Here is a 27,584-nt window from a genome sequence, read left to right on the forward strand (position 1 = left end):
GGTTTCCGCGGCGACGCCCTGGGGTGACTGGGGGTGCGGGCAGGCAGAAGGGGGTCTTTGCGCCCGGAGGCAGCAGCAGCAGCAGCAGCAGCACCAGCGGCGGCTCAGGGGAGGCAGAGCCAGGGAGGGGGGGGGTGGGGATGGGAGCCGCGGGAGGCTGGGGTTCGGCAGAGAGGCGGGGGGACCCCGAACCCGAGCCGCGGGCCCTGGGCCGGCGCCGGCGCCAGCGCCTGTGCTGCTAACTCGGGCCGCTGTGCCGCTGCGCTCCAGCCCGTGAGCAGCTCGCGGGGAGCCGCTCCGAGCGAGAGGGGGGGCCGAGGGAGGCGGCTTCGCGCGTCACGCAGAGAGAGAGGGGGGGAGCGAGGGAGAGAGAAGGCCTTCCTTTCAGCTTTTTGGGGTGGGGGGGGGGGGGGGGTGGGCAGGGGGTCGGTGGTGGTGGTGGTGGCGGACCGGCACAACCTGATCTCCTCCTCGTCCTCTCCGCCGCCGGTGTCCGCGTGCGCGTCCGCGTCCGCGAAGTGGGGAGGGACCTGTCCGCCCGAGCCGAGCCCGGCCGAGCCGAGCCCTGCCGAGCCGCAGAGCGGGTCTCCTCTCCCTCTCTCTCTCTCTCTCTCTCCGGCGTCGGGGGCTGCGTCTGAGAGTTTCGCTCTTCCCCGCCTCCTCCGGGGCTTGTGGGACTCCTTCCGTCTTCTTGTCCGGGCTTTTCCCAAAACAAAGGCACATCCAGACCGGCATTCCGGGCGCCGGGGGTGTTTCAGGGGAGGTCAGGCTGGGATTGACGGATTCTCCTGTGGACTAAGCCAGCCTGGTTCCCTGCCCCCACTCGCCTGCCTGCCTTCCCTATCCCAATCCGTACAACACAACGGCCCCTTCCAGCTCCTGCCTGCTGGGATATTCCTCGGATCTCTGGCTGGATACTCCTTGCTTTCCGGGCTGCAGCAGCGCTGATTCCAGTGGAAACCACGGACAGTTTGTAGCATCATCGTTTCATTCTGTGAGTAGAGCTGTTCTCCGGGGCTGCGTGTGTGTACCGGTGTGCGTGTGTGCGTGTGTGAGTGTGAGTCTGTCTGTATTAGTCTGTGGATCTGTGTCTTTGTGTCAGGGAGTGCGTCCATCAGTCTGTGTAGCAGTGTTAGCCAGTGTGTGTCAGTGAACAGTATGTGTGTGAATCAGTGTCAGGGTGTAGCAGTGTGTGTTAGTGTGTATCTGTGAACAGTATGTGTGTGAATCAGTATCAGAATGTAGCAGTGTGTGTGATTCAGTGTCAGGGTGTAGCAGTGTGTGTGTATCAGGGTGAGTGTGTAGCGGTGTGTGTGTATCGGGGTGAGAGTGTAGGGGTGTGTGTATCAGGGTGAGAGTGTAGCAGTGTGTGTGTATCAGGGTGAGAGTGTAACAGTGTGTGTGTATCAGGGTGAGAGTGTAGCAGTGTGTGTGTATTGGGGTGAGAGTGTGTATCAGGGTGAGAGTGTAGAAGTGTGTGTGTATCAGGGTGAGAGTGTAACAGTGTGTGTGTATCGGGGTGAGAGTGTAGCGGTGTGTGTATCGGGGTGAGAGTGTGTATCAGGGTGAGAGTGTAGCGGTGTGTGTATCAGGGTGAGAGTGTAGCAGTGTGTGTGTGTATCAGGGTGAGAGTGTAGCAGTGTGTGTGTGTATCAGGGTGAGAGTGTAGCAGTGTGTGTTGGTGTGTATGAGTGTACAGTATGTGTGTGAATCAGTGTCAGGGTGTAGCAGTGTGTGTGAATCAGTGTAAGAATGTTGCAGTGTTTGTGTATCAGTGAATGAGTGTGCTTGAACTAGTGTAAAAGTGTAGCAGTGTCTGTGGATCAGTGTGCGTTAGTGTTTATCAGTGTGTGAGTCTGTGTAAATCAGGGTAAGAGTGTAACATACTGTTAGTGAGCACATGAGCACGTGTGTTTGAAGTAGTTTCTCTGTCACTGTAGGCAGGTTTATATCAGCGTGTGTGTAATTACACGTGTGAGTATTTGTGTATAAGTATGTATTGGAGAACAAAAGAACAGTTACAACAAGAGGCCTTTTGGCACATCGTAACCATTTGGTAATTAGTAGTTAATTGATCCCAGGATGTCATCCAGCTGATTATTGAAAGCAGTCAGGTTATGGTCTCCAACAACATGGCTGGGCAGCTTGTTCCACACTCCAACAGCCCTTTGTGTAGGAAGTGTCTCCTGTTCTCAGTTTTAAACGCACGCCCCTATAGTTTCCACTTGTGTCCTCTGGTTCGTGGCTCACTGTCAATTCTGGAGAAAGCTGCTGGTTTGACTTTGTCGATGATTTTGAGGATTTTGACTAGTTGAATCCTTTTCATCGTAGTTTTCTGTGTTCAAGACTGAAAGCATTCAGCTCCCTAACCTAGCTCCCAGAATGCACCAGGCTGCTCTTCCCTGGAGGGACTCCAGGGCAGCCATGTCTCGTTTGTAACCTTGGTGAGCAAAGTTGTACACCATCTCCTGAGCTAAAGGTCATACCAAAGAATCGTACAATTTCGACACACCATCCCTTGATTTTGATTCTTCATTTTAACTGTATCTTCTAACATTTTGTTTCACTCTTTATTATATGATAGTGGGTCCACATCTGGTCTAGGTTGTCCTGGTGTGTTTCAGTAAAGTCCCGCTGACAGCAGTCTCTGACTGACAGCCCTGTCACACCTGGAGCGGATCAGACTGCTGTGCACTGGGAGTCTGACTGACAGCACTGTCACACCTGGAGCGGATCAGACTGCTGTACACTGGGAGTCTGACTGACAGCACTGTCACACCTGGAGCGGATCAGAACATTATAAACTGGGATTCTGACTGGCAACACTGTAAACCTGGAGTGGATCAGGCTGCTGTGCACTGGGAGTCTAACTGACAGCCCTGTCACACCTGGAGCGGATCAGTCTGCTGTGCAAAGCAGTTACAGTGCTGTCAGTCAGATTCCCAGTGCACAACAGTCTGATCCGCTCCAGGTGTGACAGTGCTGTCAGTCAGATTCCCAGTGCACAACAGTCTGATCCGCTCCAGGTGTGACAGTGCTGTCAGTCAGACTCCCAGTGACAGCAGTCTGATCCGCTCCAGGTGTGACAGTGTGTCAGTCAGACTCCCAGTGCACAGCAGTCTGATCCGCTCCAGGTGTTACAGGGCTGTCAGTCAGACTCCCAGTGCACAGCAGTCTGATCCGCTCCAGGTGTTACAGTGCTGTCAGTCAGACTCCCAGTGCAGTCTGATCTGCTCCAGGTGTGACAGTGCTGTCAGTCAGACTCCCAGTGCACAGCAGTCTGATCCGCTCCAGGTGTGACAGTGTGTCAGTCAGACTCCCAGTGCACAGCAGTCTGATCCGCTCCAGGTGTGACAGTGCTGTCAGTCAGACTCCCAGTGACAGCAGTCTGATCCGCTCCAGGTGTTACTGGGAGTCTGGACACAGCAGTCAGTCAGACTCCCAGTGCACAGCAGTCTGATCCGCTCCAGGTGTGACAGTGCTGTCAGTCAGACTCCCAGTGCAGTCTGATCCGCTCCAGGTGTGACAGTGTGTCAGTCAGACTCCCAGTGCAGTCTGATCCGCTCCAGGTGTGACAGTGCTGTCAGTCAGACTCCCAGTGTCCAGCAGTCTGATCTGCTCCAGGTGTGACAGTGCTGTCAGACTCCCAGTGCACAGCAGTCTGATCCGCTCCAGGTGTGACAGTCCTATAGCGTGTCAGGAGTGTGTAGGTACTGTGACAGTAGTGTGTAACGAGTGTGTCAGGAGAGTGCAGCCTGTTTGGAAGTGATAAGCTACTTGATCTGAGGATCTCCGCCAGCCAGTCCTTGAAAGAAGCCAGAGTATGAACTTCAGCAGAATGGCCTTGTAGCTTGTTCCATACTCCAGCCACCCTAAGTGTAATGTTGTTCCCCCCGGTCTCAGATGTAAATACACGGTCACGTATGTCTTCACTAACAGTTGGCCAGTGCCGTGTTGGTAGTGAGCCGCTAGTGTTGCCAGCGTTTCATGTTAGTGCTGTGATGTTGGTGTGTCAGGACCATGTTGGCAGGGAGTCAGTAGTGTGTTGGTAGCGTGTCAGGAGCACGCCAGGGGCATGTTAGTAGAGTGCCGGTGGTGTGTTAGTAGTGTGTGGGCAGCATGTCAGTAGTGCGTTGGAGGCATGAATAGTAGTGTGATGTTGGCGTGTCGGATCCGTGTTGGTAGCGTGTTGGTAGCGTAACAGTACATGGAGCCTCCTATAGAGCAGGCAGTCTGTTCTAAACCACGCAGTCACTCAGGCTGGAGCACCAGGATTTAAATATAGAGCTCTCTGCCTCCCACGCCCTCTCTCCCACTCCCTCTCCCTCTCTCGGCTCTACCTGCTTCTCTCTCTATATTTATAAGTCGCCGTGCTGTGGGTCTGTCTGTCTCTCTTCGGGACCGCTTTTCCACTTGGCCTCCATCCCTGTTTTCTCCTCTCCTTGCTGGCCAGATCGCCTCCCTTCTTCCCCGTCCCCTGTCTGTTCTTCTCCCATCTCTCCCAGCTCTCCCAGCTCTCTCCACTCAATTCAATTCCATTTCAATTCAAGGTGGTTTATTAGCATGACCGATGGGTACAATCAGTGTTGCCAAAGCAAGAAAAAAATAATAAAATTAACACGAAACAAAACTAAAAATAAAATAAAATCTACAGACATTTACAACAAAGACATATCATAAAATATTTACATATACTGTAAACATATTGAGCATCATTGGGAGACAGACTCACAGGCTGCCAGTTCAACTGAGTTCCCTCCTCCCTCTCCCAGTAGGATTGGGACCTGTTGTGATTCCCGCAGGTGTGGGAACTCTGGGATTAGATTTCTGAATTTGGGGAAGAATGTTTCTCTAATCCCAGAGTGTCTGTCACAGTGCAGTAGGAAGTGCACCTGTGTCTCTATTTCTGTCTCTACTCTCCCTGCAGTATCTCTCTCTCTCCCTTCTGTCTCTCTCTCTCCTGTCTCTCTCTCCTATGTCTCTCTCTCTCTCTCCCCTGTGTCTCTCTTTCCAGTCTTCTTTCTCTGCAGTATCTCTCTCTCCCCTATCTCTCTCTCCTGTCTCTCTCCCTCTCTCTCCCCCTGTCTCTCTCTAACCCTTGTCTCTCTCCCCCTGTCTCTCTCTTCCTGTCCCACCCCCCTCTGTGGCTCTCATGATTATTCAGGCAGTGGGGTATTGATCGTGCGGGGGCCTGTGACACCCCGCTCACGGGCAGATTAATAGACGGGCCTCCTGCAGAGGAGGGGGATGTGGCTGACACACTCCCTGTGTCCACAGCCCTCCCTCCACAGAGAGGCGATGTCGCTCTCTCTGCGCCCGGCAGTGTGACGCTGCCACTCCCTCTCCGACCTGCTCCTGTTGCCACGGCAGCAGGCTTCAGGGCAGAGCGAGAGACGAAACCGTACAGGTCACAGACACAGACACAGACACAGACACAGCCGCTGTCCTACTGCCCACAGAACTAGAGATCCACAGTGCAGGCTCTGTTACCTGCACTGTGAGAGCACTGAGATTTACCACACTGTTACTGCACTGGACTGTGAGAGCACTGAGATTTACCACACTGTTACTGCACTGGACTGTGAGAGCACTGAGATTTACCACACTGTTACTGCACTGGACTGTGAGAGCACTGAGATTTACCACACTGTTACTGCACTGGACTGTGACAGTGCTGAGATTTACCACACTGTTACTGCACTGGACTGTGAGAGCACTGAGATTTACCACACTGTTACTGCACTGGACTGTGAGAGCACTGAGATTTACCACACTGTTACTGCACTGGACTGTGAGAGCGCAGAGATTTACCACACTGTTACTGCACTGGACTGTGAGAGCACTGAGATTTACCACACTGTTACTGCACTGGACTGCGAGAGCGCAGAGATTTACCACACTGTTACTGCACTGGACTGTGAGAGCACTGAGATTTACCACACTGTTACTGCACTGGACTGCGAGAGCGCTGAGATTTACCACACTGTTACTGCACACCATGTCTGCACCAGTCCTGGGTCACTCTGTGTGTGAACTGCTGAGCTGTGACCTGGTGTCCCTGCAGATCTCAGAGAGCTGACTCTGAGAGTCTCTGACACAGTGTCATTCCGATCTTTGCTTGTCTGACACAACAACTGGCCTCCTTAGAGAAACGTGCAGAGCTGTACAGATTCACAAACAGACTGATGGACAGAGAGAATAAACCAGCCCCTGCCCGCCTGTCTTTCATGGGTCTGTGTGTCTTTCTGCTGTGTGTTATTGTGGTCTGTGTCGATGTGTGTGTCAGGGAATTATTGTGGTGTGTCAGTGTGTTATTGCCGTCTGTGTAATTGTGTATATCAGTGAATTATTGTTGTGTGTATCAGTTTGTTATTGTGGTGCATGTCAGTGAATTATCGTGGTGTGTGTCAGTGCGTTATTGTAGTCTGTGTCAATCTGTATATCAGTGAATTAATGTGGTGTGTGTCAGTGAATTATTGTGGTGTGTGTCAGTGTGTTATTGTGATGCATGTCAGTGAATTATTGTGGTGCGTGTCAGTGTGTTATCGTGGTGCGTGTCAGTGAATTATTGTGGTGTGTGTCAGTGAATTATTGTGGTGTATGTCAGTGTGTTATCGTGGTGCGTGTCAGAGAATTATTGTGGTGTGTGTCAGTGTGTTATTGTGATGCATGTCAGTGAATTATTGTGGTGCATGTCAGTGTGTTATCGTGGTGCGTGTCAGAGAATTATTGTGGTGTGTGTCAGTGAATTATTGTGGTGCATGTCAGTGTATTATGGTGGTGTGTGGCAGTTTGTTATTGTGGTGTGTGTCAATGTGTTATTGAGGTCTGTGTCGGTGTGTTATTGAGAGAGAGACCGCACTCTCAGTGCTCCGGCACGTGAGACCGCAGTGACCCCAGTGTGGTAACACAGCACTCTCGTGTGAGAGACCACAGTGACTCCAGTGTGGTAACACAGCACTCCGGTGTGAGAGACCACAGTGACCCCAGTGTGGTAACACAACACTCTCGTGTGAGAGACCACAGTGACCCCAGTGTGGTAACATAGCACTCCGGTGTGAGAGACCACAGTGACCCCAGTGTGGTAACATAGCACTCTGGTGTGAGAGACCACAGTGACCCCAGTGTAGTAACACAGCACTCCGGTGTGAGAGACCACAGTGACCCCAGTGTGGTAACACAGCACTCTGGTGTGAGAGACCACAGTGACCCCAGTGTAGTAACACAGCACTCCGGTGTGAGAGACCACAGTGACCCCAGTGTGGTAACACAGCACTCTGGTGTGAGAGACCACAGTGACCCCAGTGTAGTAACACAGCACTCCGGTGTGAGAGACCACAGTGACCCCAGTGTGGTAACACAGCACTCCGGTGTGAGAGACCACAGTGACCCCAGTGTAGTAACACAGCACTCTCGTGTGAGAGACCACAGTGACCCCAGTGTAGTAACACAGCACTCTGGTGTGAGAGACCACAGTGACCCCAGTGTAGTAACACAGCACTCCGGTGTGAGAGACCACAGTGACCCCAGTGTAGTAACACAGCACTCCGGTGTGAGAGACCACAGTGACCCCAGTGTAGTAACACAGCACTCTGGTGTGAGAGACCACAGTGACCCCAGTGTAGTAACACAGCACTCTGGTGTGAGAGACCACAGTGACCCCAGTGTGGTAACACAGCACTCTGGTGTGAGAGACCACAGTGACCCCAGTGTAGTAACACAGCACTCCGGTGCAAGAGACTGCAGTGACCCCAGTCTAGTAACACAGCACTCTCGTATGAGACCACAGTGACCCCAGTGTGGTAACACAGCACTCTGGTGTGAGAGACCACAGTGACCCCAGTGTGGTAACATAGCACTCCAGTGTGAGAGACCACAGTGACCCCAGTGTGGTAACATAGCACTCTGGTGTGAGAGACCACAGTGACCCCAGTGTGGTAACATAGCACTCTGGTGTGAGAGACCACAGTTCTCTCCCCTCCAGCACTCTGAAGGAATGTCTCTCTCTGTCTCCTCTTCTTTGGGAGAATTTCACATGGTGTTAACACTTGTTCCTGACAGCCAGGTTAAAGATACAGCAGCTCCTTTCTCTCTCTCCCCGTTCCTGTCTCTCTCACTCACTGCCTGGGGCTGCAGGCTGTCTCTCTCCCTCTGTCTGAGTCTCTCGGTCTCTGTTGGTAATTAAGATCTCCGATTTCACGGCTTTCGTTCTCACAGTTGCAGTGGTACAGATTCTCTGCATGGTCACCATGAGCACTGCCAAAACCCAGCACCAGACATACTGCACACTGCTACAACGACACACACCGTGGGTGTACTACTGAGACACAAACACACTGTGATAGTGTACTACTGAGACACACACACACGGTGATGGTGTACTACTGAGACACACTGTGGGTGTACTACTGAGACACACGGTGATGGTGTACTACTGAGACACACACACACTGTGGGTGTACTACTGAGACACACTGTGATGGTGTACTACTGAGACACACACACACGGTGATGGTGTACTACTGAGACACACTGTGGGTGTACTACTGAGACACACGGTGATGGTGTACTACTGAGACACGCGGTGATGGTGTACTGCTGAGACACACACACTGTGATGGTGTACTACTGAGACACACACACGGTGATGGTGTACTACTGAGACGATGAATATTCCCATTCCTGGGGTCTCTTCTTGTGTTCAGGAAAGTGTGATGACCTGTCCTGTCCTGCAGGTGGCAGAGCAGGGCCTCCAGACGACCGTTCTCCATGAGGAGCAGTGGAAGATGCCGGCTCTGCCAGCGCTGCTGCTGTCGATTCACTTCCTCTTCCTGTTGCTGACCGTGGTCCAGCCCCGTTACAGCCAGGCTACCGTCCTGTCCTCTCTGAGAATAGGTGAGTCGCACACTGCACAACCACACACAACCGCTACACAGTCATACAGCCTGTAACATCCTGTCCTCTCTGAGAATGACACCACTACACAACCACACACAACCGCTACACAGTCATACAGCCTGAAACATCCTGTCCTCTCTGAGAATGACACCACTACACAACCACACACAACCGCTACACAGTCATACAGTCTGTAGCATCCTGTCCTCTCTGAGAATAGGTGAGTCGCACACTGCACAACCACACACAACCGCTACACAGTCATACAGCCTGTAACATCCTGTCCTCTCTGAGAATAGGTGAGTCGCACACTGCACAACCACACACAACCGCTACACAGTCATACAGCCTGTAACATCCTGTCCTCTCTGAGAATGACACCACTACACAACCACACACAACCGCTACACAGTCATACAGCCTGAAACATCCTGTCCTCTCTGAGAATGACACCACTACACAACCACACACAACCGCTACACAGTCATACAGTCTGTAGCATCCTGTCCTCTCTGAGAATAGGTGAGTCGCACACTGCACAACCACACACAACCGCTACACAGTCATACAGCCTGTAACATCCTGTCCTCTCTGAGAATGACACCACTACACAACCACACACAACCGCTACACAGTCATACAGCCTGAAACATCCTGTCCTCTCTGAGAATGACACCACTACACAACCACACACAACCGCTACACAGTCATACAGTCTGTAGCATCCTGTCCTCTCTGAGAATAGGTGAGTCGCACACTGCACAACCACACACAACCGCTACACAGTCATACAGCCTGTAACATCCTGTCCTCTCTGAGAATAGGTGAGTCGCACACTGCACAACCACACACAACCGCTACACAGTCATACAGCCTGTAACATCCTGTCCTCTCTGAGAATGACACCACTACACAACCACACACAACCGCTACACAGTCATACAGCCTGAAACATCCTGTCCTCTCTGAGAATGACACCACTACACAACCACACACAACCGCTACACAGTCATACAGCCTGAAACATCCTGTCCTCTCTGAGAATGACACCACTACACAACCACACACAACTGCTACACAGTCATACAGCCTGAAACATCCTGTCCTCTCTGAGAATGACACCACTACACAACCACACACAACCGCTACACAGTCATACAGCCTGAAACATCCTGTCCTCTCTGAGAATGACACCACTACACAACCACACACAACCGCTACACAGTCATACAGCCTGAAACATCCTGTCCTCTCTGAGAATGACACCACTACACAACCACACACAACCGCTACACAGTCATACAGCCTGAAACATCCTGTCCTCTCTGAGAATGACACCACTACACAACCACACACAACCGCTACACAGTCATACAGCCTGTAACATCCTGTCCTCTCTTGACACACCTGTACAAGAGCTACACAGCTCTGACTCTGACCCACACAAGTCAGGTCAATACAATTTAAAGAGCTTTCTTGTCATGACTGATTACAGTCTTTCCACAGTCAGAACAGTTATCCCACACTCCCTTCCTCTCTCTCCTCTCCTTTAACACCCCTCTTTCTCTACCACCACTCCTCTCTCCTCTCAGTCACTCCTCTCTCCTCTCTCTCCTCCTTTTCCTCTCCCCTCTCTCCTCTCTCCTCTCTCTCCTCCTTCTCCTCTCCTCTCTCCCCTTCTCCCCTCTCTCCTCTCCTCCTTCTCCTCTCTCTCCTCCCTCTTACTTCTCCCCTCTTTCCTCTCTCTCTTTTTTCTGAACTTTCACTCCCATTTAAAATAACAGCACAATTCATTTTCAGATTAATTCTACTGTCATTATTATTGCCACCACTGAAATGAATAATTGATATTAATACGATTATTGTTTTCAGTGCTGGAAAAGAAGGTTGTACAGTGTTTATATGAGCAGCTGTGTCGCAACCACTTCTTTCTGATTAAATTAGTCGTTAATGTACAAAGCTCTAATGAGGTAATAACACAGTTTACTGCAAACACCCAGCACACACATCAACTGTACATGACACACTCTCACTACTCCTCCCTCTCAGTGCAGTGTTCATGTACTGGAGTGTCCAGTCAGTGTGTCTGTATGAACCCCTCTCTCTCAGTGTAGTGTTAATGTACTGGAGTGTCCAGTCAGTGTGTCTGTATTAACCCCTCTCTCTCTCAGTGCAGTGTTAATGTACTGGAGTGTCCAGTCAGTGTGTCTGTATTAACCCCTCTCTCTCAGTGCAGTGTTAATGTACTGGAGTGTCCAGTCAGTGTGTCTGTATTAACCCCTCTCTCTCTCAGTGCAGTGTTAATGTACTGGAGTGTCCAGTCAGTGTGTCTGTATGAACCCCTCTCTCTCTCAGTGCAGTGTTAATGTACTGGAGTGTCCAGTCAGTGTGTCTGTATTAACCCCTCTCTCTCTCAGTGCAGTGTTAATGTACTGGAGTGTCCAGTCAGTGTGTCTGTATGAACCCCTCTCTCTCTCAGTGCAGTGTTAATGTACTGGAGTGTCCAGTCAGTGTGTCTGTATGAACCCCTCTCTCTCTGTCCAGCTGCGATTCTTGATGACCAGTCGGTGTGTGGCCGAGGGGAGCGCCTGGCCTTGGCTCTGGCCAGAGAGAACATCAACAGTGTGAGCGAGGTGCCAGCGAAGGCCCGGGTCGAGGTGGACATTTTCGACCTGCCGAGGGACTCCCAGTACGAGACCACCGACACCAGTGGGTGTTCCTGAGTCCCAGCTTGTTCACACTGTACACTCTGCCTGTCACTGGCGGCTGTACTGACCTCCTTTTTCTTCCCTCTCTCCTCTTCTCTCTCACCTCACTACATCCTTCTCTGTCTCCTCCTCCCTCTAAACCTTCTCTCACTCCTCTCTCCTGCCCTCTCTGCCCCTCTCTCTGCCTGCCCTCTCCTCTCTCAGTGTGTCAGATCTTGCCGAAGGGTGTGGTCTCAGTTTTAGGCCCTGCGTCCAGCCCAGCCTCTGGGTCAACTGTGAGTCACATCTGCGGAGAGAAAGAGGTAAGAGACTGGGTCTGTCTGTGTGTGACTGTGTCTCTGTGCCTGTGTGCCTGTCTCTGTCTGTCTCTGTCTGTCTGTGTCTCTGTGTGTCTGTGTCTCTGGGCCTGTCTCTCTGTCTGTGTCTCTCTGGGTTTGTCTGTGCATGTCTGTGTCTCTGTGCCTGTGTGCCTGTCTGTGTCTCTCTGGGTTTGTCTGTGTGTGTCTGTGTCTCTGTGCCTGTGTGCCTGTCTGTCTGTGTGTCTCTGTGTGTGTCTGTGTCTCTGTGTGCCTGTCTGTCTGTCTGTCTGTCTGTCTGTCTGTCTGTCTGTCTGTCTGTCTGTGTGTCTCCGTGTCTCTGTGTGTCTCTGTGTGTCTGTGTGTCTGTGTCTCTGTGTCTCTGTGCCTGTGTGTCTGTCTGTCTGTCTGTCTGTCTGTCTGTCTGTCTGTCTGTCTGTCTGTCTGTCTGTCTGTCTGTCTGTGTCTCTGTGCCTCTATGTGTGTTTCTGCCTGTTTGTGTTTCTTTGTCTCTGTGTCTCTGTTTGTCTGTGTGTGTCTCTATGTATCTGCCTGTGTGTCTCTGTGTGTCTGTATGTGTTTCTGTCTGTGTGTCTCTGTGTATCTGCCTGTGTGTCTCTGTGTGTCTGTCTGTGTGTCTCTGTGTGTCTGTCTGTGTGTCTCTGTGTGTCTATCTGTGTGTGATAACTGTGTGATAACTGTGTGTCTGTGTGTGTCTGTGTGTGATAACTGTGTGCTCTCCCTCAGATCCCTCATGTGAAGATCGGTCCAGAGGAGACGCCCAGGCTGCCCTACCTGCGCTTTGCTTCGGTCAGTCTGTATCCCAGCAACGAGGACCTGAGCCTGGCCGTCGGCGCCATCCTGCAGTCCTTCAGCTACCCCTCTGCCAGCCTCATCTGTGCCAAGGCAGAGTGTGAGTGACCACGCACTGTACACATCATCTACTCCCACTCCACTCACACTGTACACATCATCTACTCCCACTGTACACATCATCTACTCCCACTCCACTCACACTGTACACATCATCTACTCCCACTCCACTCACACTGTACACATCATCTACTCCCACTCCACTCACACTGTACACATTATCTACTCCCACTCCACTCACACTGTACACATCGTCTACTCCCACTGTACACATTATCTACTCCCACTCCACTCACACCTAACACATCATCTACTCCCACTCCACTCACACTGTACACATCATCTACTCCCACTCCACTCACACTGTACACATCATCTACTCCCACTGTACACATCATCTACTCCCACTCCACTCACACTGTACACATCATCTACTCCCATTGTACACATCATCTACTCCCACTCCACTCACACTGTACACATCATCTACTCCCACTGTACACATCATCTACTCCCACTCCACTCACACTGTACACATCATCTACTCCCACTGTACACATCATCTACTCCCACTCCACTCACACTGTACCCACTCTGCTCACACTGTACCCAAACCCACCCTGTACTCACCAGCACTCACCATGATCGCTCTGAACTCACTCTGGGCTTGTGGTGTCTCTGGTCCCTCTTCCCTCTCCTCCTTCATGGCGCCCTGAGCCACCGGCGGGCGAGAGGGCAGGTCGCCGCTCAGTCCACGTCCCTGTGGAGAGCAGGGACCTCTCTCCCTGTGAGACACGCCCGCCTGACCCCTCTGTCTCGCCCCACCCAGGCCTGCTGCGACTGGAGGAGCTGGTGCGGAAGTTCCTCATCTCCCGGGATACGCTGTCGATCCGGATGCTGGATGACAGCCACGACCCCACCCCCCTGCTGAAGGAGATTCGGGATGACAAAGTGGCCACCATCATCATCGACGCCAACGCCTCCATCTCCTACCTCATCCTCAAGAAGGTAAAGACAACATCTCCTGCAGCAGGTGGTTATCTACTCCTGCACCTGGAATAAGCTCTAATACATCTAGACTAGCGTCTCCTGCAGCAGGTGGTTATCTACTCCTGCACCATGAATAAGCTCTAATACATCTAGACTAGCGTCTCCTGCAGCAGGTGGTTATCTACTCCTGCACCTGGAATAAGCTCTAATACATCTAGACTAGCGTCTCCTGCAGCAGGTGGTTATCTACTCCTGCACCTGGAATAAGCCCTAATACATCTAGAATAGCAGAAGTACATCATAAAACACCCAGAATATGGAATGCAAGAATGGGAATATAAACTTGTCTTCCAATTCTTCCTCATCAAAGACAGAGCAGCTACAATAATTCTGCGACAGCACAGATCCTGTCTGACCCGAGCAACACATGAATCTCTCACTCCTTCACTCTCTCTCCCCCAGGCAGCGGAGCTGGGGATGACATCAGCATTCTACAAGTTCATCCTCACTACCATGGTAAGACTCGTCACAGGACAAATTCTCTTTCACTAATTCTTTGTTTGGAAGAATCGCAATAGCAGTATTTCCAGAGCTTTGATAATTAAGACAATTCTTTTCCTCACAGTATCTGTCCCTCACTGTGACTGTCCCTCACTGTATCTGTCCCTCACTGTGACTCTCCCTCACTGTGACTGTCCCTCACTGTATCTGTCCCTCACTGTGACACTCCCTCACTGTGACCCTCCCTCACTGTGACTGTCCCTCACTGTGATACTCCCTCACCATATCTGTCCCTCACTGTGACTCTCCCTCACTGTATCTGTCTCTCACTGTGACTTTCTTTTACTGTATCTGTCCCTCACTGTGACTGTCCCTCACTGTATCTGTCCCTCACTGTATCTGTCCCTCACTGTGACTGTCCCTCACTGTGACTGTCCCTCACTGTGACACTCCCTCACTGTGACCCTCCCTCACTGTATCTGTCCCTAACTATGACTGTCCCTCACTGTGACTCTCCCTCACTGTATCTGTCCCTCACTGTGTCTCTCCCTCCCTATGTCCCTCACTGTGTCTCTCCCTCACTGTGCCTGTCCACACTATGTCTCTCCCCCAGTGACTGTCCCTCGCTGTGACTCTCTTTCTCCTTCTCTCTTCTCTCAGGATTTCCCTCTGCTCAGGTTAGATGACGTGGTGGATGACCAATCCAACATTGTCGGATTCTCCATGTTTAACACCAGCCATCCCTTCTATCTAGAGTTCATTCGCAGCCTCAACCTCTCTTGGAGAGAGAGCTGTGATCTCAACCCATACCCAGGACCAGCGGTGAGAGCTCTCTCAGTGCAGTGTTCATGTACTGGAGTGTCCAGTCAGTGTGTCTGTATGAACCCCTCTCTCTCAGTGCAGTGTTAATGTACTGGAGTGTCCAGTCAGTGTGTCTGTATGAACCCCTCTCTCTCTCAGTGCAGTGTTAATGTACTGGAGTGTCCAGTCAGTGTGTCTGTATTAACCCCTCTCTCTCTCAGTGCAGTGTTCATGTACTGTAGTGTCCAGTCAGTGTGTCTGTATTAACCCCTCTCTCTCTCAGTGCAGTGTTAATGTACTGGAGTGTCCAGTCAGTGTGTCTGTATTAACCCCTCTCTCTCTCAGTGCAGTGTTCATGTACTGTAGTGTCCAGTCAGTGTGTCTGTATGAACCCCTCTCTCTCTCAGTGCAGTGTTAATGTACTGGAGTGTCCAGTCAGTGTGTCTGTATTAACCCCTCTCTCTCTCAGTGCAGTGTTAATGTACTGGAGTGTCCAGTCAGTGTGTCTGTATGAACCCCTCTCTCTCTCAGTGCAGTGTTCATGTACTGGAGTGTCCAGTCAGTGTCTGTATTGACCCCTCTCTCTCTCAGCTGTCCTCAGCCCTGATGTTTGATGCGGTTCACGTTGTGGTCAGCGCAGTGAGAGAGCTGAACCGCAGCCAGGAGATCGGGGTCAAGCCTCTGTCCTGCAACTCTTCCCATATCTGGCAACACGGCACCAGCCTGATGAACTACCTGAGAATGGTCAGTCCCTCTCTGTCTGTCTGTCGGTGTGCCTGTCTGTTTGTGCACCTATCTCTGTGTGCCTGTCTCTCTGCCTGTCTGTGTGCCTGTCTCTCTGTGTGTATGTTTCTGCACCTGTCTGCCTGTCTGTCTGCCTGTTTGTGCACCTATCTCTCTGTGTGCCTGTCTCTCTGCCTGTATGTTTCTGCACCTGTCTGCTTGTCTGTTTGTGCACCTGTCTCTCTGTCTGCCTGTCTCCCTGCCTGTCTCTGACCTCCGTGCCCCGATCTCGCCCTCCCAGGTGGAGTACGACGGACTGACAGGGCGGGTGGAATTCAACAGCAAAGGCCAGAGGATCAACTACACTCTCCGCATCCTGGAGAAGCACCGCAGGGGTCACAAAGAGGTCAGCCTGGGGTCAGGGGTCATGCCCAAGTGGGGGTGGTTTGAGGAGGAGGGGGGGGGGGTGTTAAAAAGTCAAGCATTTTCGGGCTCAAAGAGGATAAGGCTCCGAAATCCTGTCTCTGTCTGCCTGAACAAACGCCTCTCCCTCTCCTGTGTGTCTCTCAGATCGGTATCTGGTTCTCCAACAACACCCTGGTGATGAACTCCACCTCTCTGGACATCAACGTGTCCGAGACCCTGGCCAACAAGACGCTCACAGTCACCACCATACTGGTAAGGGCAATGTGTGCCTGTTGGCGGGGGGCCGCCATGTTGGTGAGGTCAGGCTGCACTCTCTGCCGCTGTGTGACGCCGCTGTGTGTCTGCGCAGGAGGACCCCTACGTGATGCGGAAGACGAACTACCAGGAGTTCGCGGGCAATGACCAGTACGAGGGCTTCTGCGTGGACATGCTGAAGGAGCTGGCCGACATCCTCAAGTTCTCCTACAGCATCAAGCTGGTGGACGACGGTCTGTACGGCGCCCCTGAGCCCAACGGCTCCTGGACGGGCATGGTGGGGGAGCTCATCAACAGGGTAATCAGCCTGACGGCCTCGTTAACCCTTCCTCCGACTCTGCGAGAAGCAGGTCCCCTGACTGGTCTAACCCACACTCCTCCTCACCAGGGCCTGTGTGCGAATACCCTGGGCTCTCGTGCTGGCTTCATTTCCATCTTTTACTCTTCGCTGTGTGCAGCGTGCTAGGGGCTGGAAAGGCATTATGATGATGATGATGATGATGATGAATCGTTCTGCGTTCTACAGCTGGCAGAGCTCAGAACAGTCCGGGAGCTCACGAACAGGACGCACTGTAGGGGCGCTGTAGTACTGGGGTGGGGGACCCCGTTATCGGGGCTCTGAGACCGGGGGGCGTGGCGAGGAGCTGGTGCACCACACTGTCGCTGCAGCGCAGAGCCCTGTGTGCAGAGAGCCGTCCGGGGATCCATTGGCAGTCATTAGCACGCTGGTTAATTAGACAGTGCGTGTTAATTAATGGAGTGTCAGGCCTCTGGGAGGTCGTCAGGGAGAGCAGTGTGACTGTTGAACAGAGGCGCGGCAGTAACCTCATCTCTCCTCCTCTCCCTCTCTCACCCTCTTCCACTCCTTCTACTCTTCCTCTCCCTCTCTCACCGTCTTCCACTCCTTCTCCCACTCTTCCTCTCCCTCTCTCACCGTCTTCCTCTCTCTCCTCCTCTCCCTCTCTCACCCTCTTCCACTCCTCCTCTTCCTCTCTCTCTCCTCCTCCTCTCCCTCTCTCTCCTCCTCCTCTCCCTCTCTCCTCCTCTTCCTCTCTCTCTCCTCCTCCTCTCCCTCTCTCCCCTCCTCTTCCTCTCTCTCTCCTCCTCCTCTCCCTCTCTCCCCTCCTCTTCCTCTCTCTCTCCTCCTCCTCTCCCTCTCTCACCTCCTCTCCCTCTCTCTCCTCCTCCTCTCCCTCTCTCCTCCTCTTCCTCTCTCTCTCCTCCTCCTCTCCCTCTCTCCTCCTCTTCCTCTCTCTCTCCTCCTCCTCTCCCTCCCCCTCAGAAAGCAGACCTGGCAGTTGCCGGCTTCACCATCACTGCCGAGCGAGAGAAGGTGATCGACTTCTCCAAGCCCTTCATGACCCTGGGGATCAGCATCCTGTACCGAGTGCACCTGGTGAGGGGGGTCAGGGAGAGGGGAAGAGAGCGAGGGCGGAGAAGGGAGATTAGATCGAATACCAGCCACGCTTTGCAGCTCAGAATAGACCTGAATGTTGCCCTCCAGTGGTGGCAGGAGAGATTGCGGCTCAGAATAGACCTGAATGTTGCCCTCCAGTGGTGGCAGTAGAGATTGCAGCTCAGAATAGACGTGAATGTTGCCCTCCAGTGGTGGCAGGAGAGATTGCGGCTCCTAACAGACCCCATTGTCACCTCTGTGAGAATCTTCATTATCCCCAAGGGGCAGTTGGTTATACAGCCGCAGACAATATAAAGAAACACACAAAACAAACATTAGGCGTCAACATGAGGAAGGGAATCTGCTGCTGAGCAAGGCTGCGGCCGCAGGTCTGAACGAGAACTGGGACCTGGGGTGGTTGTTCTGGGAGAAGTGGTGCCTCTGCACTCTGAGGGACGTGGTCGGGGTGCTCAGGCGAGGGTCGGGGTGCTGCAGGACGAGTGTGACCCTGCTCTCCCCGCAGGGCCGCAAGCCGGGATACTTCTCCTTCCTGGACCCCTTTTCTCCTGCGGTCTGGCTCTTCATGCTGCTGGCGTACCTGGCTGTCAGCTGTGTGCTCTTCCTGGCCGCCAGGTAACACACCTGTCGCACTGATCCACACACACACACACACACACACACACACACACACACACACACACACCTGTCTCACTGATCCACACACACACACACCTGTCTGTCTCACTGACACACACCTGTCTCACAGATCCACACACACCTGTCGCACTGATCCACACACGCACACACCTGTCTCACTGACACACACACACCTGTCTCACTGATTCACACACACCTGTCTCACTGATCCACACACACACACCTGTCTGCCTCACTGACACACACACACACCTGTCTCACTGGCACACACACCTGTCTGCCTCACTGACACACACACACTCCTGTCTCACTGGCACACACACCTGTCTGTGTGACACACTCCTGTCTCACTGGCACACACACCTGTCTGTGTGACACACTCCTGTCTCACTGGCACACACACCTGTCTGTGTGACACACTCCTGTCTCACTGGCACACACACCTGTCCATCAGTCTGAAAGCAGCTGTGAGTACCCCTCTGTGCCAGTGGCGTGCTGGTGGACTGTACCACCTGACCAGTGTCTCCGTCTCTCCCTGTGTCCAGGCTCAGCCCCTACGAGTGGTACAATCCGCACCCCTGTCTGCGGGAGAGGAGGGACGTGCTGGAGAACCAGTACACGCTGGGCAACAGCCTGTGGTTCCCAGTGGGCGGGTTCATGCAGCAGGGCTCTGAGATCATGCCCAGGGCGCTGTCCACTCGCTGTGTCAGTGGAGTCTGGTCAGTGCGCCCGTCTCTCTGTCCTTCAACCCCTCTCTCTGTCTTCTAACCCCCCTCTCTCTCTGTGCTGTAAACCCCCTCTCTCTCTGTCCTCTAAACCCTCTCTCTGTGTGCTGTAACCCCTCTCTCTCTCTGTCCTCTAACCCCTCTCTCTCTCTGTGCTGTAACCCCCCTCTCTCTCTGTGCTGTAACCCCTCTCTCTCTGTCCTCTAACCCATCTCTCTCTCTCTGTGCTGTAACCCCTCTCTCAGGTGGGCCTTCACACTCATCATCATCTCCTCTTACACGGCGAACCTGGCCGCCTTCCTCACGGTGCAGCGCATGGAGGTGCCCATCGAGTCGGCCGACGACCTAGCGGACCAAACCAACATCGAGTACGGCACCATCCATGGGGGGAGCACCATGACCTTCTTCATGGTACGGTCCAGTGGAGGGGTGTCTGGTCTGAACTTCCTCTGTCCCTGTTAATCTTCCTCAGTCCTCCCTCTTCTGGGCTTAGTGCAGTGTGGGGGTACGTCAGGCTTTGTAATGGGTGTGCTGACACTCTCCTCTCTCTGTTCCTCTCTGCCCCTACTCTCCTCTCTCCCCCATCCCTCTCCTCTCTCCCTCCTCTCCCCCTTGCTCTCTCCCCTCTACTCTCCAGAACTCGCGCTACCAGACGTACCAGCGCATGTGGAACTACATGCTGTCCAAGCAGCCCAGCGTGTTTGTGAAGAGCACGGAGGAGGGCATCGCCCGCGTGCTCAACTCCAAGTACGCCTTCCTGCTGGAGAGCACCATGAACGAGTACCACCGGCGCCTCAACTGCAACCTCACGCAGATCGGGGGCCTGCTGGACACCAAGGGCTACGGGATCGGCATGCCGCTGGGTGAGAGGAGACAAAGGGAGAGACGGGAGAGACAGGGAGAGAGGGAGAGACAGGGGAGACAGGGGGGGAGACGGGGGAGAGAGAGGGAGAAACAAGGGAGAGAGGGAGAGACAGGGGAGAGAGAGGGAGAGACAGAGGGAGAGACACGGGGGAGACGAGGGAGAGACGGGGGAGACGAGGGAGAGACGGGGGAGAGAGGAAGAGACAGGGGAGAGAGAGGGAGAGACAGGGGAGAGAGGGAAACAGGGAGAGAGACAGGGGAGAGAGGGAGAGACAAGGGAGAGACAGGGGAGAGAGGGAGACAGGGAGAGAGACAGGAGAGACAGGGGTGAGAGGGAGAGACAGGGGAGAGAGAGACCAGAAACAGGGGAGAGACAGGACAGAGGTACCTCAGTGCTCCCAGCTCTTCCCAGAGAGCCTGTGTCTGACTGTGCCTCTCTCAGGCTCTCCGTTCCGGGATGAGATCACTCTGGCCATCCTGCAGCTGCAGGAGAACAACAGGCTGGAAATCCTGAAGAGGCGCTGGTGGGAGGGAGGGCAGTGTCCCAAGGAGGAGGATCACCGGGCCAAAGGTGTGTGTGTATAGAGTGTGTGTGTGTGTGTTATTCTACAGTGTGTACAGTACTCTGTCAGTGTGATACAGTATTATTCTACAGTCTGTACAGTACTCTGTCAGTGTGATATAGTATTATTCTGCAGTCTGTACAGTACTCTGTCAGTGTGATATAGTATTATTCTGCAGTCTGTACAGTACTCTGTCAGTGTGATATAGTATTATTCTATAGTCTGTACAGTACTCTGTCAGTGTGATACAGTATTATTCTACAGTCTGTACAGTACTCTGTCAGTGTGATATAGTATTATTCTACAGTGTGTACAGTACTCTGTCAGTGTGATATAGTATAACTCTACAGTGTGTACAGTGCTCTGTCAGTGTGATATAGTATAACTCTACAGTGTGTACAGTACTCTGTCAGTGTGATATAGTATTATTCTACAGTGTGTACAGTGTTACATATTTATAGTTTATTGTAACCTCAGGACTGGGGATGGAGAACATTGGAGGCATCTTTGTGGTGCTGATCTGTGGCCTCATCATCGCTGTTTTTGTCGCCATTATGGAGTTTGTCTGGTCAACACGACGCTCGGCTGAGACTGACGAGGTACGACAGCACAGCAACAGACACAGACATACACCAGTAGGTTGCTATGACAGCGCGCCGCCACTCTGCCATCATGTCTGTCCACTCTTCATTGTATCTATGTTTGTGCCAGTCTGTGTGCTCTCTCTCAGTGCAGTGTGTCTGTATTAACCCCTCTCTCTCAGTGCAGTGTTAATGTACTGGAGTGTCCAGTCAGTGTGTCTGTATTAACCCCTCTCTCTCTCAGTGCAGTGTTAATGTACTGGAGTGTCCAGTCAGTGTGTCTGTATTAACCCCTCTCTCTCTCAGTGCAGTGTTAATGTACTGGAGTGTCCAGCCAGTGTGTCTGTATTAACCCCTCTCTCTCTCAGTGCAGTGTTCATGTACTGGAGTGTCCAGTCAGTGTGTCTGTATTAACCCCTCTCTCTCTCTCAGTGCAGTGTTAATGTCCTGGAGTGTCCAGTCAGTGTGTCTGTATGAACCCCTCTCTCTCAGTGCAGTGTTAATGTACTGGAGTGTCCAGTCAGTGTGTCTGTATTAACCCCTCTCTCTCTCAGTGCAGTGTTAATGTACTGGAGTGTCCAGCCAGTGTGTCTGTATTAACCCCTCTCTCTCAGTGCAGTGTTAATGTACTGGAGTGTCCAGTCAGTGTGTCTGTATTAACCCCTCTCTCTCTCAGTGCAGTGTTAATGTACTGGAGTGTCCAGCCAGTGTGTCTGTATTAACCCCTCTCTCTCAGTGCAGTGTTCATGTACTGGAGTGTCCAGTCAGTGTGTCTGTATGAACCCCTCTCTCTCTCAGTGCAGTGTTAATGTTCTGGAGTGTCCAGTCAGTGTGTCTGTATTAACCCCTCTCTCTCTCAGTGCAGTGTTAATGTACTGGAGTGTCCAGCCAGTGTGTCTGTATTAACCCCTCTCTCTCTCAGTGCAGTGTTCATGTACTGGAGTGTCCAGTCAGTGTGTCTGTATTAACCCCTCTCTCTCTCTCTCAGTGCAGTGTTCATGTACTGGAGTGTCCAGTCAGTGTGTCTGTATGAACCCCTCTCTCTCTCAGTGCAGTGTTAATGTACTGGAGTGTCCAGTCAGTGTGTCTGTATGAACCCCTCTTTCTCTCAGTGCAGTGTTAATGTACTGGAGTGTCCAGTCAGTGTGTCTGTATTAACCCCTCTCTCTCTCTCAGTGCAGTGTTAATGTACTGGAGTGTCCAGTCAGTGTGTCTGTATTAACCCCTCTCTCTCTCAGTGCAGTGTTAATGTACTGGAGTGTCCAGTCAGTGTGTCTGTATTAACCCCTCTCTCTCTCTCAGTGCAGTGTTCATGTACTGGAGTGTCCAGTCAGTGTGTGTGTATGAACCCCTCTCTCTCTCAGTGCAGTGTTAATGTACTGGAGTGTCCAGTCAGTGTGTCTGTATGAACCCCTCTCTCTCAGTGCAGTGTTAATGTACTGGAGTGTCCAGTCAGTGTGTCTGTATTAACCCCTCTCTCTCTCAGTGCAGTGTTAATGTACTGGAGTGTCCAGTCAGTGTGTCTGTATTAACTCCTCTCTCTCTCAGTGCAGTGTTAATGTACTGGAGTGTCCAGTCAGTGTGTCTGTATTAACCCCTCTCTCTCTCTCAGTGCAGTGTTAATGTACTGGAGTGTCCAGTCAGTGTGTCTGTATGAACCCCTCTCTCTCAGTGCAGTGTTAATGTACTGGAGTGTCCAGTCAGTGTGTCTGTATTAACCCCTCTCTCTCAGTGCAGTGTTAATGTACTGGAGTGTCCAGTCAGTGTGTCTGTATTAACCCCTCTCTCTCTCAGTGCAGTGTTCATGTACTGGAGTGTCCAGTCAGTGTGTCTGTATTAACCCCTCTCTCTCAGTGCAGTGTTAATGTACTGGAGTGTCCAGTCAGTGTGTCTGTATTAACCCCTCTCTCTCAGTGCAGTGTTAATGTACTGGAGTGTCCAGTCAGTGTGTCTGTATGAACCCCTCTCTCTCTCAGTGCAGTGTTCATGTACTGGAGTGTCCAGTCAGTGTGTCTGTATTAACCCCTCTCTCTCAGTGCAGTGTTAATGTACTGGAGTGTCCAGTCAGTGTGTCTGTATGAACCCCTCTCTCTCTCAGTGCAGTGTTCATGTACTGGAGTGTCCAGTCAGTGTGTCTGTATTAACCCCTCTCTCTCTCAGCGCAGTGTTCATGTACTGGAGTGTCCAGTCAGTGTGTCTGTATTAACCCCTCTCTCTCTCAGTGCAGTGTTAATGTACTGGAGTGTCCAGTCAGTGTGTCTGTATTAACCCCTCTCTCTCTCAGTGCAGTGTTAATGTACTGGAGTGTCCAGTCAGTGTGTCTGTATTAACCCCTCTCTCTCAGTGCAGTGTTCATGTACTGGAGTGTCCAGTCAGTGTGTCTGTATTAACCCCTCTCTCTCTCAGTGCAGTGTTAATGTACTGGAGTGTCCAGTCAGTGTGTCTGTATTAACCCCTCTCTCTCAGTGCAGTGTTCATGTACTGGAGTGTCCAGTCAGTGTGTCTGTATGAACCCCTCTCTCTCTCAGTGCAGTGTTAATGTACTGGAGTGTCCAGTCCGTGTGTCTGTATGAACCCCTCTCTCTCAGTGCAGTGTTAATGTACTGGAGTGTCCAGTCAGTGTGTGTATTGACCCCTCTCTCTCTCTCTCTCTCTCCCAGGTCTCGGTGTGTCAGGAGATGCTGTCGGAGTTTCGGAACGCTGTCTCCTGTAAGAAGAGCTCTCGGTCCCGCCGGCGGCGCCCCCTGGGGGTGGGGGGCGTGGGCCGCTACGGGGCCCGGCTGTCCCTGGGGGCCCCGCGGCCCCTGCGCCTCGCGCGGGAGATGCGCCTGAGCAACGGGAAGCTGTACAGCGGGGCGGGGCCCCTGACGGGCGGGGGGGGCGGCCCGGCGGAGATGGGCCCGGGGCCGCAGAGACTGCTGGAGGACCCGCTGGGGGCCAACACCACGCCCCCCCCCGCGCCCCCCGCCCCGCCCGCCGCCCCCCCCCGGAGCTGCACCCACATCCGCATCTGCCAGGAGTGCCGGCGGATCCAGAGCCTGCGGCCGGGCCCGGCGTCGGCCGGCTCCTCGACCCGCTCCATCGCGCCCCCGCCGCCCCGCCTGGCGCTGGTGCCGCCCCCGCCGCCCCCCTCCTCCTCCAACAACACGGACAGCGAGGGCGCCAGCCCGGCGCCCCGACACGCCCCCCCGGGGCCCGCCGGCAGCCTGCTGGGGGACGAGGACTGAGCCGGGCCAGGGGGGGCCGCAGGGGCGCCCCCCCCTCCGGACTCCAGGCTGAGGCGGGGCCCGGGAGGCGGAGGGGGGGCCCAGCGCCTCCTCTCCCGGAGCAGAGACCCCCGGCGCCGGCCCGGCGGGCCCAGCGGACTGTACACACGGCTGGAGACCGACCAGTCGCTTCCTGCCTTTCCTCCTCCTTTTCTTTCGTTTGGCCTGTCTTTCTTTCTGGGATTCTGTTGCCCCCGTCACTGTTTTGCTACCGAAGGACCTGAGGAAGCGCAGAGACTCGTCTCGGAGAGCTAGCGGGGTGCAGGAGCCCCCCCAGACTCTGCAGGGACTGGTCCAGAGGTCCTGGGTCCTCCTGTTGCCACCGGCTACCCAAGAGCCTGCAGAATGCTGGGAAGTGGTTCTGGGGTGGTGCGGGAGCAAGTAATTTGCGACTAAGGGTGTACAGTGGGGTTTTTTCTCAAATTTGTCCATAAATTGTGAAAAGCTGGGATGAGGGAGGGATATCACTGCCCCTGTGGTTGGACTGTCAGTGAGAGCTGTGTCTCTCCTCCAGTGGACAGAGACTCTGCTGTGGTCCTGCAGTGCTGTCAGTGAGAGCTGTGTCTCTCCTCCAGTGGACGGAGACTCTGCTGTGGTCCTGCAGTGCTGTCAGTGAGAGCTGTGTCTCTCCTCCAGGGGATGGAGACTCTGCTGTGGTCCTGCAGTGCTGTCAGTGAGAGCTGTGTCTCTCCTCCAGTGGACAGAGACTCTGCTGTGGTCCTGCAGTGCTGTCAGTGAGAGCTGTGTCTCTCCTCCAGTGGATGGAGACTCTGCTGTGGTCCTGCAGTGCTGTCAGTGAGAGCTGTGTCTCTCCTCCAGTGGACGGAGACTCTGCTGTGGTCCTGCAGTGCTGTCAGTGAGAGCTGTGTCTCTCCTCCAGTGGACGGAGACTCTGCTGTGGTCCTGCAGTGCTGTCAGTGAGAGCTGCGTCTCTCCTCCAGTGGACGGAGACTCTGCTGTGGTCCTGCAGTGCTGTCAGTGAGAGGGACACTTCTGCAGTGTTAAATGTTTGGAGAGTCTCCGTATGCTCGGAGATATTGGACAGAGTGTGCCTGTCATCTGACAGAGGATGAGCAAGAGCGAGAGACTGGAGACAGGAGAGAGGAATGAACGAGGAGAACAGAGAGAGAGGAGGGGGAGACAGGAGGGAGAGGAGAGGAGAAGCGAGAGTCAGGGCTGAGTGAACAGAGGGAGAGGAGAGAGAAAACAGGAGGGAGAGGAGAGGAGAGAGAGAGAGAGAGAGTCAGGGCTGAGAGAACAGAGGGAGAGGAGAAAGACGGGAGAGGAGAGGAGGAGAGAGAGAGAGTCAGGGCTGAGAGAACAGAGGGAGAGGAGAAAGACAGGAGGGAGAGGAGGAGAGAGAGAGAGAGAGAGAGTCAGGGCTGAGAGAACAGAGAGAGGGAGAGACAGGAGAGGAGAGGAGGAGAGAGAGAGAGAGAGTCAGGGCTGAGAGAACAGAGAGAGGGAGAGACAGGAGAGGAGAGTGAGTCAGGGCTGAGAGAACAGAGAGACAGGAGAGGAGAGAGGGCTGAGAGAAGAGAGGGGAGAGGGTGGAAGGCAGGGTGGAGACCAGCTCAGTTTAGGACACAGGAATACACATCCAGTCTACTGGAAACAACAGCAAACTACTTTTTTTCTAAACAAGAACCTTATTTTAAAATAATATATATCTATAAATATCTAAATGATTGATTATTGTTATGATGCTTATTATTGTTAAAAATGAATTTTCGGAATGATGAAAGGAAGAGGGATGGATGTCCTTTAAAGAGATTTTTTTCAACTTCTTTATTTCTCATTTTTCATATTTCTATTCTCTTGCCAAACGGATTATTAAACTGAAGACGCAGACTGCTGTTGACAGGCGTTGTTATTTTCATGGCTGTTGTCCTCAAACGCCTGTTGATCAGGGGTGGGGTAGTTAAACTAGAGACACTGCGTTTGGAATAAAATCTTCAACTACATGCAACAGTGCTACTGCCACAGCATTGCCTGCCTGTTTCTCTCAGTGTCTGCATCTCAACTGTGTCTGTACTGCAGTGTGCCTGTCTCTCTCTCAGTGGGTGTGTCTCACTTGTCTCCATGTAATGCAGTGTGCCTGTCTCTCTCTCAGTGGGTCTGTGTCTTGCCTGTCTCTCTTTCAGTGGGTCTGTCTTGCCTGTCTCTTTCAGTGGGTGTATCTCACCTGTCTCTCTCTCAGTGGGTCTGTGTCTCCCCCGTCTCTCTCTCAGTGGGTCTGTGTCTCGCCTGTCTCTCTCTCAGTGGGTGTCTCACCTGTCTCTGTGTACTGCAGTGTGCCTGTCTCTCTCTCAGTGGGCCTATCTCGCCTGTCTCTGTGTAATGCAGTGTGCCTGTCTCTCTCTCAGTGGGTCCGTCTCACCTGTCTCTGTGTACTGCAGTGTGCCTGTCTCGCTTGTCTCTCTCTCAGTGGGTGTCTCACCTCTGTGTACTGCAGTGTACCTGTCTCTCTCAGTGGGTCCGTCTCACTTGTCTCTGTGTAATGCAGTGTGCCTGTCTCTCTCTCAGTGGGACTGTCTCGCCTGTCTCTCTCAGTGGGACTGTCTCGTCTGTCTCTGTGTAATGCAGTGTACCTGTCTCTCTCTCAGTGGGACGGTCTCGCCTGTCTCTCTCTCAGTGGGACGGTCTCGCCTGTCTCTGTGTAATGCAGTGGGCCTATCTCACTCTCAGTGGGACTGTCTCACCTGTCTCTGTGTACTGCAGTGTGCCTGTCTCTCTCTCAGTGGGACTGTCTCGCCTGTCTCTGTGTACTGCAGCGTGCCTGTCTCTCTCTCAGTGGGTCCGTCTCACTTGTGTCTGTGTACTGCAGTGTACCTGTCTCTCAGTGGGTCTGTCTCGCCTGTCTCTGTGTACTGCAGCGTGCCTGTCTGCATCTTGAGTGTTTCTCAGTTTCATAAGCCCCGCCTCCACCTACCCAGAAACACAAAAACACAGTCACGCGCAGGACCGCGCCCCAGCCGTGCGGAGAGGTGCATGCTGGGGGGGTTCAGGGGGTCTAGGGGACACGCAGACAGGAGAGAGAGGGAGCGAGCAGGAGAGGGAG

General features: G+C 53.0%; 1 protein-coding gene and 2 long non-coding RNA genes across 4 annotated transcripts in view; 2 read left to right on the forward strand and 1 right to left on the reverse strand.

Annotated features, from left to right (window-relative positions):
* Positions 1–426: 426 nt before the first annotated feature.
* Positions 427–26,374, forward strand: grik5 (glutamate receptor, ionotropic, kainate 5). 2 transcript variants are annotated; one of them, XM_088620497.1, is made up of 20 exons: positions 427–994; positions 8,736–8,895; positions 11,443–11,607; positions 11,811–11,908; positions 12,650–12,815; positions 13,605–13,783; positions 14,228–14,281; positions 14,927–15,088; positions 15,659–15,811; positions 16,092–16,196; positions 16,361–16,468; positions 16,566–16,769; positions 17,754–17,867; positions 18,391–18,500; positions 19,070–19,243; positions 19,495–19,660; positions 19,887–20,112; positions 20,556–20,684; positions 21,154–21,275; positions 23,918–26,374. In XM_088620497.1, the coding sequence occupies exons 2-20, from the start codon at positions 8,787–8,789 to the stop codon at positions 24,482–24,484; spliced, it is 3,111 nt and encodes a 1,036-aa protein (XP_088476623.1). In that variant the 5' UTR covers positions 427–994; positions 8,736–8,786; the 3' UTR covers positions 24,485–26,374. The 2 variants fall into 2 exon arrangements, with proteins under 2 accessions (XP_088476623.1, XP_088476622.1); XM_088620496.1 differs by having other exon boundaries at positions 428–994; positions 21,154–21,311.
* Positions 2,895–27,584, forward strand: part of LOC148640272 (uncharacterized) — a 178,441-nt gene continuing 153,751 nt past the window's right edge. Inside the window, exon 1 of the long non-coding RNA XR_015930547.1 lies at positions 2,895–3,402. This is a non-coding gene — a long non-coding RNA (uncharacterized LOC148640272). The remainder of the gene's footprint in view (positions 3,403–27,584) is intronic.
* Positions 26,295–27,583, reverse strand: LOC148640273 (uncharacterized). The gene is made up of 2 exons (XR_015930551.1): positions 27,011–27,583; positions 26,295–26,903 (listed from the first exon to the last, which is right to left on the reverse strand). It is a non-coding gene; the product is annotated as an uncharacterized LOC148640273 (long non-coding RNA).

The sequence above is a fragment of the Lepisosteus platostomus genome, chromosome 26 (genome assembly GCF_059453375.1).
Source record: "Lepisosteus platostomus isolate fLepPlt1 chromosome 26, fLepPlt1.hap1, whole genome shotgun sequence".
NCBI classification, from domain to species: domain Eukaryota; kingdom Metazoa; phylum Chordata; class Actinopteri; order Semionotiformes; family Lepisosteidae; genus Lepisosteus; species Lepisosteus platostomus.